This window comes from Osmia lignaria, chromosome 14 (assembly GCF_051020975.1).
Source record: "Osmia lignaria lignaria isolate PbOS001 chromosome 14, iyOsmLign1, whole genome shotgun sequence".
NCBI classification, from domain to species: domain Eukaryota; kingdom Metazoa; phylum Arthropoda; class Insecta; order Hymenoptera; family Megachilidae; genus Osmia; species Osmia lignaria.
In genome coordinates, this window is record NC_135045.1 from 8,172,368 (window position 1) to 8,188,632 (window position 16,265).

The 16,265-nt window shown below is 43.9% G+C and overlaps 1 protein-coding gene and 1 long non-coding RNA gene across 8 annotated transcripts in view; one reads left to right on the plus strand and one right to left on the minus strand.

Annotated features, from left to right (window-relative positions):
- The window catches only part of Ubx (ultrabithorax), a 150,910-nt gene that overhangs the window by 91,560 nt on the left and 43,085 nt on the right, over positions 1 to 16,265 (minus strand). For 6 of the 7 annotated variants that reach the window (XM_034326969.2, XM_034326967.2, XM_034326968.2 and 3 more), the window contains exon 3: positions 2,846 to 2,887. The exons of the other annotated variant lie outside the window; for it this stretch is intronic. In XM_034326969.2, the coding sequence (XP_034182860.1) occupies positions 2,846 to 2,887 (42 nt within the window). The remainder of the gene's footprint in view (positions 1 to 2,845; positions 2,888 to 16,265) is intronic. 7 annotated transcript variants of the gene reach the window in all.
- The window catches only part of LOC117605540 (uncharacterized), a 38,291-nt gene that overhangs the window by 8,728 nt on the left and 13,298 nt on the right, over positions 1 to 16,265 (plus strand). The gene's annotated exons all lie outside the window — the stretch shown is intronic.

Genomic DNA, 16,265 nt, shown 5'->3' on the forward strand with positions numbered 1-16,265 from the left:
TTGGAAGAACGAAAAGGGGGTTGGCACAGGATGATGGCGGTGGTTCTCCTGTTCGCTTCCACGTCCCTGCAGACGTGCCAGCCGCTGATCTACGATTCCCTCGCGCATAGCGGGCCGCATAACTCTCGTCTTATACCTCTCGGTGAGATCTGGACGATGATATTGCTTATCCGCGTGTTCGAACCGCGATCCACCCTGAATTCCCTCGAAAACAAAGGGGCAAAGAGGGAGTGCTGGTACGTAGGAGGACAGGCGAGAAAGATTACTGCTCTAGCACGTCTTAGGGGTGCTGGCAAATCCGCTCACTTATTCTGCTGGGATAAAATACTCGCGTGAATTTCAAATAGGATAACATTCCGGTCAATTTATAGTTAATAAATATTGGGGTGAGAGACAGAGAGAGGGGTTGAAGACTTTGGTTAGCCGAATGGATTTCGCTCGAGAGGGTGCATAAAGTTCTCTGACCCTTAATCGTGAAAAAAATTCGATGGTTGTGTAATCGTGTAATCTGATGTGTATAAAAATCAAACAGAATCAACTGCCTTACGAGAAATCATCATTAAGGATGGAATTCAAGTATGTCGTCAAATATAGGGTGAAAATATTAAAAATGAGCACGATAATGCTAGAAACGAATAAATTCTATTATAACCCACCCGGTACACTACGAAGCATGATATTACTAAACAACGTTGTCTCTAGCCGGAAATCTTTAAAAGAATGGAATAAGAGAGCGGGATAGAGAAACGTTTTGTTGGAAGAGATAGTAAGAACAAGGAGGAGAGAAAGGAGAAAAGCATTCGCCCCTTTCCTCCGCGCTCACCTCGAGGGTTTCAGCTCGTGCAAGCGGTTAACGCAGCCATTTCACGCCTCGGGAAGCATCCAGTTTCCTCATCCGAATTCTAACCGAATTCACGGAAACCTCTCCACGGACAATCTACGAGGATTTCTATTTAGCAGAGACTGGGAAGATGGCAGAGACAATTGAGAGGGTCTAAAAGATACTTCGCGTGACTATTGCAAGCTAATTCATTCGATTTCTACGATTCTACGATGATCGCAGTATCGTTATTTTTTGAACATTACTCAATGAACCAAAGTTTGGTATTATGTCACCCCCCAATTCATAACATTGAAAATATTACGATCTTTTATTGTAGAACCATCTTTCATTCTTCTATAGTTTGCAGAGTTCATTATTGTTCACACGGCGTAAACTTTCATACGAGAAACTTACTTTATTTCCTGAGCTCTGAAACCCCTACCTCTTTTCCGCTACCAACATGATTTGCTACGGTGTATATCTATCACTACCGAAAATAGAATCAAAAGAAGACCTCGAAACAAAGAGTTGCGCGAATATACTAAATCCAATAATCGAGATGCTTTCATCATACAGCCCATTGACTTGAACATCCCTCCCGTCAGTGCAATTCTTCCTAACCCCAGAACCATTTAATCCTTCGTGTCACTGGATGCCAAACGATCGACGAGGGGTTCTACTTGCCCCTTAAAACTTCGATTCTTTACCGAATTGACTAGCAATTAACGATAGACTGACTTTGTTTCCGGCTGTTTGAAGAGCCCTTTTATCGTCGCTTCGAACATGCAAACGAGAAGAATCACGTGGTAGGAAAATCTCGCATGTGCATAGAGGGACGAACAATCAGGGGAATACTACCCACATCGAATACACAGCGCGTACATTTCGTCTGATATCGATGTCACATCTATTCCACGGAGAATTTCCATATAGGATTCGACTTATGGCGGTTGGTGGATGCGCGAAACTGTCGTAACGCTATCGAATTTTTACGGGTACAGGTCGTTTTGCCAGTTTACCTCGTAAATCTGGTCGCGCTGGCGCGTGGACGACCCTTTCTCCTCCCAGGCTTTTTTTTCTGGCAGAATGGCCTAAAGTGAGTATCGATCAGAAAGTCTGAGGGAATTACGGTCCATGAGCGATTCTCCATTGCCTACACCAAGTGGTTATATCTGCCATACGTCGTGTGCCGTAGGAAAGGGGGCGGCAACCGCAGCAGTAGCACGACTGTCCTTCCCTCCCTCGCCCTCCGTCGCCATAGCCGTACTCGGCTACCCCAATTTCACCCCCGAGAGCCAATATTTATTGATCACCCTCGAAGGCATCGTTCTGTATTCTCTCTACTTCTCTATCGCACCCTCTCCTTCCTTCACTCCCTCCTCCCAACGTACACCCACCCCATCTTCCCTGACACGACCTCTGCACGTTCTTTCGCGGCGAACTTCTTTTTCTCTTCTTTTTTTACCCCGCTGGTTTTTTAAGAAAAAGAGAAACACAAACGCGTTCCCCACCCATCTCGCTGTCAAGACGCTCGCAGCTGTTCCTCGCGATGCTTCTGTCCCGCCCCCCTACGGAAGAAAGAGTTGGTCGTCACCAAAGGGGAGGAAGAGAGAACTCTTCAGGAGGTGCTGCTGCAACGGCAGGCACGGCTTTAGGACGATGAAAATTCACCCCACGACTCTTTATTCTTGGAAGCTTGCCTCCCGGTGTCTCGTTTGAGAATTCCCGACGACTTAAAGCGGACTTCGAAGGAAATTCGAACGAAGGGTAGCATCTGTGCTGGAGGAGCCTCGCCCCGAATAAATCTACTGCTGTGACATGCCATGGACCCGAATTCGACGCGAGAATCTCGGTTTTTTAATGCGCTAACACACTAAACCGCTTCGTCGACTCGATTTATCCTCACCTACCCAGCATCTTTCTATAGATATTCTGCTAATTTTTTATGACTAGGCTGAGAGAGGTTCGAATCGACGAATGGGTCTTGGTAGGTTAATCAAGTTTGAAGAAAGCACAACTCACCTTGCAACCATGTCCAATGCGGCTTAGCATTATCTTCCTTACCTATGACAGAGAAAAGTCTACGTAAGGATTCAGCTTTCTCTGGTCATTGCATGAGTGCAAACAAGTGGAGAGTGCTCGAATTGAAACGAATAGAATAAATCTTTTCAATGATCGAATTCGACGACTGGGGTATGGGGATTGGGGGATAGGAACAGATAACGTATACATATAATAAGAGACGTCAGTTTTTGAATTATATGTTGGAAACTGATCGCCTGTTCTGCCGCGAAACACCGTAAATCGTGGAAATGTTTAAGCAGCCCCCTCCATTCAGGTCTGACTGGTATAATGTGAGAGCGAGAGGGGACACGATCGATCGGGAACATTTTAAAACCGAACCAATGAGAATAACTCGCGAGTCGAGACCCGTCATAAATGAAGCCGTAAATCGTACTTAGCCATTCGCGATATTTCCGCTATTGGACAACACACAATTTTCTATCGGATAGTTCAATTTCTAGATCGAAGATTCATATTTAAAAATAACCGCACCAATCGGACGAGATTGAACAATTAACGACACGACCCCACCAAACTCCGTGCCCTCTTTGCTTGATCGTTTTCCGGCCGCTATACCACCCGCAAACACCCCCTTTTGCGTTTCATTTCGACGACGATTTTCGCGTTGCCCGTGATGAAACGTCGATCGATGAGCTACTGAATGCATTTTGCACGCTGGTGCGCGCGAACGCCGTACGCCGGATTGCGTTCGTTAATATTCTATTAGACATCGACAAATGCGCAGCATGTTTCAACGACGCTCGCCGTTTAATCTCCTCGCCTCATTATACATTCGATCTAACTCGTGAGGCGAAAATGACGCTTGCCGGCACGATTGCTTGTCTGTTACACGTCCAATCTTTGATTCTAACAGAGAAATTCGGGGAACTATAAAAACTTCGTTATGGCGACACTTTCATTGTACGTCTCAGCAATCAAATTCCTATGAACTATCGAATTAGAGTCGCGTAATTTATTCCACTGCGAATTTTAAGGTACTTAATTCGTTCCAGAAGTTATACTTTATCGATTCCATCCTCTATGAATACGGATGTCTTACGGAAGCATTTAAATTCCCTCGACTGCGGAGTGTTAAAAAGCAATTCTATCTACAGTAACCAAAAATCATAGAAAAATAAGATAAAATAGGAATTCGATCGATAGCTTCTACGTTACACTGAACACAGTTCACTCTAGTGGAATCATCAATGAGAAGGATTAACTTAATTGTTTGAAATGGGGAAATTTCAATCGTCGAACGACTCGCTGCAGAACGCGGCCAATTATGTGCGCCCGCCACTCCGTGCCGCTTGTAACTCATCGCAATAACAGAATAGTATAATCAATTTCGGATCCCCCCTCTCACTTTTACCCCCTTGGCCCAGTTCAAATTACGACATTTCAGTTACATCAATCATTCACTCGTTTATCGTGTAAACGGGCTAGTTAGTCACGATCGTAAAGCAACAACCTATTGAAAGTATAATGCAGCAGTATGCTTGGCAGTAGTGGGATGTAAAGGAGAAGCTTAGCAGGCCGTATTAAACTGGACATAGAATCGTTTACACGTATGGGCTGCTAACATGTAGCCTGGCTAAGGTAATCTAACATCTACTGAACAACTTCTTTCCTAGCCGACTGTGCTCTGTCATCTATATTCTAGTTATTTGCGCACGTGCACGGCCGCCAGCTCTATTTACGCGTCGCTGCTTGAGTCTATGTGTGTATAGGAACGGTGATCAAACGCGCGATGGTTACCTACTTAAGTCGGATATTATCGGCAGAGGAGGCAATTCGATTGCGTGTACCGAAGCATGGTGCAGCGCTGATATAGAACTACTAAACAGGTCGTAGATCAGCTTGGTTAGTTACAACGCTGATGCCCTGCTCTGAGTTTGCCCGTGCTGCCCCCTACCTCGGCCCATTCCACGCTAAACCAATTCCCACCGGTGTTCTGGATCATTTGGCGGCCCGCGGCCGTGAGATGCGCGCAAATACCTCTACCACGACCTCGCTATCGCGATCTCGTAATTCGCTCTTCGATTTGCTATGATTTTCAGAAAAAAAAAAAAAAACGTTTGAATTGCGATGATTTTCATGTAAAACTGGATGTAACGCAAAACTGATCGGTCGACTCCCCAAATGAAATGATATAGGATCACCTGTTACAGTCTAGTAAGTGTACAGTCTACCTGTTTGTACAAAGAAGTATTCCTGTTACCCCTCAGAGAGGCAACATTACACTATGTTTCGAATAGTGGAGTAAATGTAACTTAAAAATTATGGAACGACCCACGACTCGCAATGAAAAAATTGCAGAGAATGTGTTAATCGTTTTATCTCTGTTCAAACACAGATCTGCAAGATTTCAATTTCATTCTTCTATCCAATCTTATATCCTCGTACCGAATGCGCGGCTCCCAGATCTGCGGCTCACCGGCAGCACTGATCTTGAACGAGGATCGCAAGGTCGTAAATCAACCATGAAATCTCATATCCCTTGGTAAAAGCCGTAGCGAACGAGAGGCTCGATTCTTTCGTTCGTCCAGGTCGGCCTAGACCCTCGATGAATTGATAATTCAAGAGGGAACGGCGTTATTGGTTCCCAGAGTGAGCGCCGCTGAAAATCTGCAGATCGATGACTTACGACACATTGCCGGTGACTGGTTATTAGATTATTGCTCGTATCGACAGCTCATGCGTTCGTTGTCGATATAGGGTGAAAGGGTGGGTAGAGCAAAGAGGGTGGTCGATCGGTACAGGGAGGAGGATGCCTACTACTGGTCGCTTGTGATGGTGTTGCTGGTTGTGGGTCGCGTACGGACCACGTACAAATATAGGGGGGTTCAGGTCGACGAGGGGACAAGAGACGTGGCCAGCGGCGGTGGGACAAAATGGGGAGACCGTGATAACGATAACGTACGATCGGCATTAGCTGGCGGCTTGCTGCGGCTGATGGATGCGCTAATTATCAGCAAGCAGGAGTTACAGTGTTTCGCGTACCCGTCCGCGTACGCGGACGATGACTATGCGTTTCCGATAGAGACCATCGTGAAAAAAGAGATTACGCGGCGTACAGAGAGCCAGGATGAAAAAAAAACACGCGAAAAATCGTGAATTGCATGGACGTAGTTTGGTAGCGCTTCGTGACCGAAAATTCGAGAGCTATCCCAATTTGGACTGGAGCGAGCATTTTACTAGCCGACCAAATCCGTAGCTATACCATCCCCGCGAAACCTTATTGCATAATTCGCGAATCCACTATAGGGATACTAGCAATACAAATTCTAATGAAATTCACAAAAAAAAAGAGGTCAGAAATAATCCAAATAAATAATTCTAGATTTTGCAAAATTAAAAATACACCTATTTAAGAAAGATTTTGACAAAAGTTCAATGAACGAATTCAATTCCAATTCGACTGGTTCGAATTCAGTCAGTGAATTTAATGGTTCGATATAAAGGGAAATCGAGCTATCTTCTTCCTTTACGTTTACAATTTCGAAGGCCAATGACGCCTCACACATCCACGTAGACCCCATACGTATCCAGGAAACCGCAAGCTGCGGTCTAAGCCCTAGATGCATCTACGTAACATAATCTACGATACCGGGCAGTCCGCGTATACAGCGCACGATCGGTCGAGATCCGGTGCCCCGTAATGAACATGGCGCTTGTTTATTTAATGGGAAATTCGGTGGCGCCATAAAGCTTGAAGAAGGGGGTGAAACCTATTAAATTTATGCTTTCGGTTTACCCGCTCTGACGGATCGCAATGCCCGCACGCGTCGACCTCTAGCCATCCCCCTACTGGTGGTTCGACCACCCATCTCCACCCACTTGCACCGCCATTTCTACCACCTACTACTCCTCCCTTTCATTCCTGCTTTCCTCTATCTCCACCTCCCTTCTGCTAGTTCATTCTCGCCACCTCTCTTGCTTCATCCCTTTCCAAACGGTTTCATGGTTCTAGTCTCTCTATCTATGTGCATGTGTGTGTGTTTACCCTATTGGTAGTCCAGTGTAATCCAAACGGAGATATATATTCGTAGTTGCCTACAGAGGTTCGACCAGGGTTCTGTGAACCACGTTGTGGCGCCCATCGTGACGGACAGCACCGCGTCAGCGCGTAAAGCATCATCGCATTTCTGCGGCTTGTGAAACGCCGCGCTCACTATACTATTGAAGATCAAAAATTGAGCTAGATGATAATGAGGTATCGAATGAAATATTAATTGACGCCTTCTTTTTAAGAAGATAAATTATTATTTTATCGACAAATAACTTATCCGTTTTATACGTCTCAATGAAGAAGTTCGTCCAACTTTTGGTAATCGTTATAGCTTGATATCATGCGACAATCGAGGGTGGCTCCGTTTCAAAAACTTTCTCTTTCAACCGGCCGTATCCGTAAACTCTGAAGAATTTGGCGAAGGAAAAACGGTCGTTCTGCAACTTTATCCCTTTTGAATCCCCCTAATTACCAAATTTTCCTCGCCCTTAATTTAGTGTTATAATTGCTTCCTATCCCTTCTAAGGGGTTGCTTGCCGGTACTTCAGCTCCCGCGATACTGCCACCCTTACACCCATTCCTTATATTCCCTCTTCTCTTTGAAATATCCTTACATAGGCTGCTGGTGCTGTTACTTCGTCCTTGCTCTACCACCCTTTGTGCTCTTTTATCACAGTGTATCCAAATAGCCCAATAAATTTATACTCGATGCGCATTTAAACGACTCGAGATGCCGACACATCGATCGTTCCCGTTAACATTGACAATCATTGAACATTAACTAACAAAGTATGCGCGATGGTTAAAATGAAGTCAGTTGCTAAAGAATATCGATATCGTACCCTCATTTTCTTCACATCTTTAGAATACGCAGATCTAGTAGGGTGCTTATGCTCGAATCGGGAATGTCTAATTATAATTTCAGGTGTAGGTCAGAGGCACACTCGACACGAGGAATATGCGAATTGACGCTGCACGTGCAGCGCGTGCCAGTCGGTTTGCCACGCAGTCACGTCTGCGAGCGTTCATGTTTGCGCAACACAGTGGCGCGCGTATACGCGACAACCCACACCCAGGAAGGGTTTTTATATCACCGAACACGCCACAATAATAAAGCGATAATTTCGCCGCCATGAAACGCGAATCATTCTCCTACTCTATTTTCGCGTCTTCCACTATATTTGAATCTTTTCATAGGATGCTGAAATCACACTCTCAGACTAATGCTTCGAAATGCTTTTGAACGGCGAATGAACAGAAGATAATCGCTATTAACTGCGATCCATTTCGAAGAAAGCAAAAAGAATTGACCCATAATAGTAATAATTCCATTCCTAACAAGACGTCGCATAAAAACAACAATAGGAAGAATGAAGAGACACAGTAAGTCTGGCAGGCCAGGAAATGCGTGAGATATAAAAGCGTCCGACGTCGCTAAGTACGTTCAGAGTCAATATAATTTTGGCACGGCACTCGGATGTCGCTGAACGTCTCCCGTATATACGTTCAGTTGCATCCGGGGGCCATATACGCTGTCTGGAGAAACTGCTGGGAACGGGGCTTCGACATAATAACCCGGGTTATGCTTACGCTAGACGGTTTCAGCGTATATAAAAGTCGGTTTACTTTCGGTTTAGATGGCGGTCCTAGGTACAGAAAAGGAGCCAGCTACGACGGTACGAGTACATATCGATGTGGAGTCGTTCCGTTTCGTCCACCAATGGATCGACTGCTAGGTTTTCTTTTGCCTCGTATATATTCCGGCCCGTACACAAGTAGGCGAAGAAGAGAGTCTACAGTACAGCGAATGGCTAAAACTTCTACCGGCTAGGCAAAAATGTATCCGGACCCCTGGCTCCTCGATATTCTCCCGTCATAACGACCGAACTACACGAGATAACTTGTCCGACAGTGAAATGGCCCACAAATAAACGAGCGATAAATCAGCAGACAAAAGAGAAATCGTGATGACCATGATGGAAAAAGATATTTAGCTACTGGACGCAACTGAATCTTTAACATATCGAAAGTGGATGAGAAATTAGATTGAAATTAAGTTGATTAAAGCAGAATGTTGATGTAAATCTGCTGTTAATAAGCCTCTCGTACAAGCAGGCTCAAAAACGTCTCGTTTACAAAGGCTTAAAGGACGTCACGTTTCGAAGTCTGTTCGTTCGATTCAAAGAGCACCATTAATAACCCGCGCAACACTCGCTCGTTGTTCCGGAGGGGAAACGTTTTGAATACGATTAGCATCTGCTATGACTAGAACAGTCCCGGTCAACGGATCGTTAACAACTTCGAAACGCTGTTAACGACTGCGACAATGTTCTCCCAGAGAGGACGTTCGAAATTCCTCTGTGGGGTTGAGTTCGACATGAAAGGGAATTTTAATTCAATGAGAAATAAAGCTTATGTAAATAAATACATAAAAATGTCCTAAATATACATGCTACCTACTAAGACCACCAAAAAGGGTAAACGTACAACGCAAAGCAACGTACAGTAATACAGAAAAAGACTAAGAAACAATGAAAAGAAAAAGCTTCGTAACAATACGAAATTTCCACGTGTACAGCGAAGTTTTATTTGTCGCAATGCCACCAGCGATGCAAAGAGTTAAGGTTCGTATCCTCCAACACCCCCGGCGAAGACGCAAGCAAGTAGCGGACGTTGGATTCAGGGGTAGGTGTATAAAGGGTCCTGCCCAGTCACCGCAAACCTTCTATTTCCACCCCCTCCACAACCCTTGTTGCATACCGAGCTAGGAAAGGGTTCGTAAAACTTGGGGATGCCCGGGATATTTACGCGTCATCGTAAACTGCAGGCGTCTTCTTACTTACCCTAGGATACAGTAACGGCGCTACCTCTCGCCTATTGCCGTCGCTAGGTACAACCCCTTTTACTTCGGCACGCCGGCGTCCACCCCGAAATTATTATGTCGCTATCAAATGCCTCCCCTTTACCACGCTATTTCGTTTGGCAAACACGCCCAAAAATTGTGCTTTTTATATGTGGTTCAAGAGTGTTGCATGCGGGAAATTTCTTACTGTTTCTCGTTCCTAAAGAATTATTTTAGGGAGATTATACTCGACGATGGCAAGATTGATAGTGAATAGTAGGAAAGGAAACTAGTCAAGAAATGCAGAGCTTCAAATAACTTAAAATTGTTCAAACGTGGCAAATTGATTGCCATAAGCAAAAAAAAGGTAGAGTTTGGGTAGAGTAAAATGTTGCAATACATGTTTATATTAATCCCATTATCTAAATGTATTTATATTTTAATTGATCTCATTAGTTACTTAGTTACAGCGGTACTGTTTTTCGTGCAAATAAATTCATACGTGCTGCAACTTTCCACATCGTTAACTTTTTTTATTGACTACTGAATTTAAATAATTATAAACTAACGGAATTTTTTAGTTCTCAACTGGAATCAATTAATTTCTAACTTTTATCAGTACAATTTTTATCTCTCTTCTTAATAAGGACTAATTTAAAGAAATACATATTGTTGCAATAAAATCGTCTATGGTACGCTCTGCATTAAGATATCTTGTTCCTGATTAACACACCGTCTGCGCCGAGCCAAAGCATAATTTTCTAAAATATTCGTCGCTCGTAAACACTACTTCCTTTGTAAAATTACTTATACTTTTCACAATATCTCACCCACGGTATCCCTATTCATCCCCGAGGAATTAGCTTGTCTCATGATAACTTTGTCAACTTTGTACGCGTGATTGTTCAAATTGTTGGCTACGCCTCAGTTTCCTTAATTTCCCTTGCCATGAATCTATAATAAGTCATCATCACGTACTATGTTGTTTGTATAAGACACTGAATCGAATAGTTGGACAAAGGATTGGGATTTAAACTTTGCTAAAGATGTTTCTATCGACTTTCATCATTCATCATCTACTTCTCCTAGGAACACGTGTTTACTAACACCTTAACCCGTCTCTTCCTCGAATCCATCCTCCGCTACTTTGTTCATCGGAATTTATTAGTATACATAGCCCGTTCCAATGTGACTGACCAAATTATAAATAAGGGGAACAAGGCTTTTCTCCTTTTTTCATTTAAAATACGCGCCGGAACTTGGACAGTCTGCATACCCTCGAATCGGCCTACAGTTAACGGACGTCTGCTGAATTTCACGTTGTTCATCGGTATTATAAGACCCCCTCTGTCTATCCTTACCCTTTGGCCACGTATTTATAGACGAGCTGAGTTTTGTCTATTTTCTATGTATTTCACACGCACCGGTTGGGACGTTCACCGGGCCGTCGTTACTTATTCCGTGCGCGACAGGCCACGTCGCGAACATTCTCTCTGCTATTCGTATTTTTAACCCCCCACCACCGTTCCCCTTCTACCACCGGAAGGATATCCAAAAATTACGAACGCGCCTGGATATTTATGTGTCGTAAATTTCGAATGCCTTCTTCCTCGCACCAAGACGCGACCCTGTTGTTCTTACTCCGTAGACTACCCTGAGGAACCCACTCCTTCTGCTTAGGAACGCGGCCTAGGGTAGCCCCCTCTAATTATCCTACCAAATGGTCACATTGTTTCGCGTGCTGGCTACAGTGAATTAAGAAGAGGAATAGCGTTTGACGCAGCTCGTAAACGCATTGTTTGACACACACAGCAGAAGTTGAAAATAGAGATACAGTGGAATCGCAGCTTCAATCAACTCACTATCTCGTTCGATTTTTATCCAGCAAGCTATTTCCTACGCCACAGAGTTGGAGAGAATTTCGATGACCGATATGTGTCGAAAGTTTCAGAATATCTAGCAATAATCTTAACACCCATCTGAAGCAAATATTGTTTGTTGTCTGAGACGAAGAATCTACGAGTTTCATTAATTACCAAACGAATTGGATTCGTAATGAACCTTTAAAAGGTTAAAAATGCCGATGAACCTCAGATCTATAGTACGGCGAAGAACGGTTCTTTCGAGACGTGAAACACGAAGCTCGTTCGTTGGTTCGTGCATCTAGAGGGAGGGTTTAATTCCCTTGAAGCATTGTCCACGTTAGGTACCATTACACTCACATGGTCGTGCAATTAGCAATGTAAATGCCGGTTAGTTAGTTAGCGTGTTCGTAAAGCAAACGAAGGTGGGCAGTGGGACTAGATAACGGACCTCCCAGGCGAGTGATCATCTCAATTAACCTTTGATAACGTTACTCGGCTATCAATTGGTTTTTTGCATACCGATCATCGTTGCTGACTTTCAGCGTGCCCCGACACGTTCATTAATTCAATATCCCCGTCAATAGGATTGTATGCGATGACGAAATGTTTATAGAATTGTGATATTCTGAGATATTTTCCTACTACTGAAAATTAAAAACAATTTATACGAAGAACACATTCAATGAATTGATTGTTTATGAATGAAGAGTATACTTCGAGAAATTGGCACCAGAAGACATCTTGAACGCTGTTGAATCCCATGTAACGAACGTACTCGATAATCGCGGCCGAAGAGTCGCATGACGACCGTTGAACCTTACTAATGGAACGCTCGCGATAGTCGATCACACCACTTAACATGTACGGGTATAAATCTCGCGAGTCGAGTCGAGGCGAAACAAGCCACCTAACGAAGCGCCGTGTCGATTCCTCGCGTGGCAAACCGTGACTACTTCTCCTCTCTCTCACCTCTCGAATTCCAACGGTTCAGTTTCGTTCCGTACACGCTACATTTTGATCATCTGACCCGTAGATGAAATCATCTTTTCTACGGTTGCTCTTGTGTGAGTCTAGCACGAAGGCACGCGGTTCCGTCTTCCAGCCATACTGCCTTCGGCTATGGCCGCAAGGGTGTTTCCCACGAACGTAGGACCTGCCCCTTGTCCCAAATTTTTCTGCTACTCACTATGACGACCCGTTTTACCGGCGACCATAATGCCCCCACGAGCCGATCCCTACTTTCTTCTTCTACAGCTACATCTGTTCTCGTAGATACTTTGCGATGCTACTCGCGGGGATTTGTAAAAGGAAACTAAAGAGTGTGGATGCTATGAAAGATGTCGAACTGTTGAAATTGAAAATATTGAACTGAAATGAAAAGTAAGGCTATTTTCGCGAGCGGCGATTCTACGGGGAACTATTGATTCTACGGCGAAATTGAGTGCGAAGTAGTCGAATTCGAAAATTCGAATTGGGTAATAGAATTAAAGATAGAATTGAAAACGAAATTGTCAAACTGGAATTGGTTTAATTAATTTCGAGCTGCATTGGCTGAATGTAACGTTTATCTTTTAGTAATTCAATTCAAAGCACGAATCATAGCAAAGCAGAATGACAAAAAAAAGTAATAATAACATTTAACCGTTATTTAAAAAAACAGTGCATTTGCAATTCAAGCAAAAGTGTTAGTATTAATTTTACGAGTTGACGAGAAGCGCATCAAATGACGCATATAACATTCTCTCGCGAATTTGCGTGGTTTCGTGTCGAGCCCATTAAATCTTCCGGTCGGACACCGCGCAAAAATGAAAATTAAGCGATCCTCAATTGTTTATGGGACCATCGTCTCGCGTCGCGATCTTTCCTCTTGTTGTCGCTCTTTGTTCTCTACGCTAGGACAGTAACCAACATTTTCTACTTTACCGACCTCAGCAGTCGGGACGTTTGGGATGCAAATAGTTGGGGAAACGCTACACCGATGGCGCTCGCATCTTTACGCCACACCCGAGACCCTTCGCGCTCGTCGAACATCGTGGAGAGCCCTTCACGGCTGACAACCAGTAGCCACGTGCCGTTGATTCCTCGGGTATGGTTAGTTAGAACGCGGCCCCTTTACCGAATTCTCCGCCAACCGGAAAGAAGTCGCCCATCACCAAAATGACAGCACACATGTGTTTTCCTTTGGAAATGTCGGTTCGCAAACAATTGCCAGCAATAACCAAATTATGGCAAATTTCATTTTGCGCTACTTTTTGAATCAAAACAAAAGCTATACATAATTTAGTATATTTGAAGAACAAAAATTTCAAGATTTTACCAGCGCCATATTATATTCACAATTTTTCAATGACCCTACCACAAGCACGCTAGTGGACCTCAAAACTGCTCACAACGAGGGAGCGCCCTTTAAAAGTCGTTCGTGGTAAAAGTTGCCCGATTAAAACGCGTAATTGCACTACCGCAACACTACCCAACTCGCTAACGAAATAATCACTGGAACCACCACCCTTTGTGGAAGCTCTTAATCTCTTAGACAGAATGCGATCGTGTGATACAGCTAATTATACACAGATTTAACTAAAAATTCGCTCAATACCTTCCGGTTCTCGATTACGCCAGAATTCCAGCGAGATCCTTTTACTCACATAATAAACGTTACCGACGTTGCAAAGCTTGTGAAAGTAGCCGCCGATAACAAACGGCCGGCTCACACGGAGGCCCACCACCTTGCGACGAAATTAGGCTGTCCGTAAAATGTAATATTATTTTTAGTCGACTGCCCTTCCCTGTTCACTGGCGGCAGTAACCATAACTTTTCGTGGGCCCGCGTGGCATGACGTGACGCTGGCTATCCACTCGGCCAGGTCTCTTACACGCATATCAAACTTCATCCACACGCTAATTCTCTCCTCTATCCACCCACGTTCGCGCTCTCTTCCTCGCCCCTTTCCATGTCTTCAGGACCGATCCCTTCCTTCCGTAATACTTCCTTTTCAACTGCTTTCTTAGATCTCTGTAGCGTATGTTACCAATCTACCCTATGGTGGAGGATAGGAAAATGGTTACTTAAGACTTTCTTGCAAATATTTAAACAATTTGTAAAGTTTGAAAAACTTGATCTGATGATAAGCTTAGAAGTCTTGATGGTACTCAGCCAAGCATCCATACATAATCAATATCTTGTGGGTGATGGGGAAATCAAGATTTTCATTATTCAAAAATTTATAATCCCTTCTAGTTTAGCGTGATATTTAAAGTGACTGAAAATGATTGCCACAGCTTATCGGTCCGATCTTGAACGCACACGCCACGCAGGCGCTTCTGTTGCTGGTGTCTTTGCCTTCGCCGGCGAACTGACCTTCAAGGCTGAATCGAAATTCTAATAGACTATTTCGATGGACGACCCAAGGTCCTCACCCTTGATCCTGACCTTCCTCACGTTTAACTACCGGTTCGAATGATATGCCTTTGCCGATTTCATTTTCTCCCGCCCCTTGATGATCCCCTCACGCTCTTGCCCGTTCCTTTCGATTGACCCATTCGTTTGCGACTCAGCTTTCGTTTTCGTTATTTTTTAGCCATTACTATCGATCAATTGTTGTACATTTAGTGTCGCGTGTATCTAATCACTGATCACCAATAACTTATGTTTTTTCTAAACAAAACTTAGCAGGAAAGCAAGAAGAAACATAATTTCCCGAAGCAACTCGCCCCGAACGGCGTCTAGGTTACAGTCAGGGATCCTATGACCAGGCCTTGACCTTCCGCGGATTTAGTCGGGATATCGAGCTTGCGAATCACTTCAGCGGATTCTTCTGCTCTCGCGGTATTTTCTGTCACACAATTAACGTTCGCGCGCGACCAACCACGCTCGTTCCAAAGGGACCGACCGCGACGATAAATCGCGCCCTCGCGCGGGCTCCGGGGAGATTTAAAAACATTCACGCCCGTCATGATTGTACACCGAGCCCCACAACGCTTCAGACCATGAAGCCAAAGGGTCAGGCAATCTTTAAGTTGAATCGCATTAATTGTTCTTGAAAATTGATTTTCCTCTGTGATTGGTTAAGACTTTCAAATGAAATGCTTTTGTAGTTCCAAATAATCTTTTATTCCAGTAACCTCAAAATAAAAAATGCAAGCTATTAATTACCTAAGCTTATATTCAAAATAATAATTCCCCATTTGTAAGTATCTCCAACGACCTGCTAAAAATCTATACACAGATACACACGTGTTTTAAAACATCATCTTCTTTCATCCTGATCAACAGCTGATGACATATAGCAATGAACCGTGCCCAGAGCTCCTCGAGTCTTTGCACCTTTCTTCGTTCGTCTACAGGCTCAACAGTGGCAATGGGCGTTTCAATGGACATTTTAAACGTTGCATCATCTATAGCCTCGTACTCACTTCAGCATTTTTGCCCGAATGAACGTTTTCGGCGCACGAATGCTCTAGTGAGTACGAGGCTTATCGCGAACAGAATTACCACACCCAAAACTTCATAAGCAACATTTATCGAAGCAAAAAAAAAAAAAAAAAAAACGAATATCCTTTTAACAATCAAACCATTTAATTTTTCTAACATTCTCAGCAAAAAAACTGCGAATACGCTAGCTCACAGACGGATACAACAACGCGAACCGATTAAAGTGA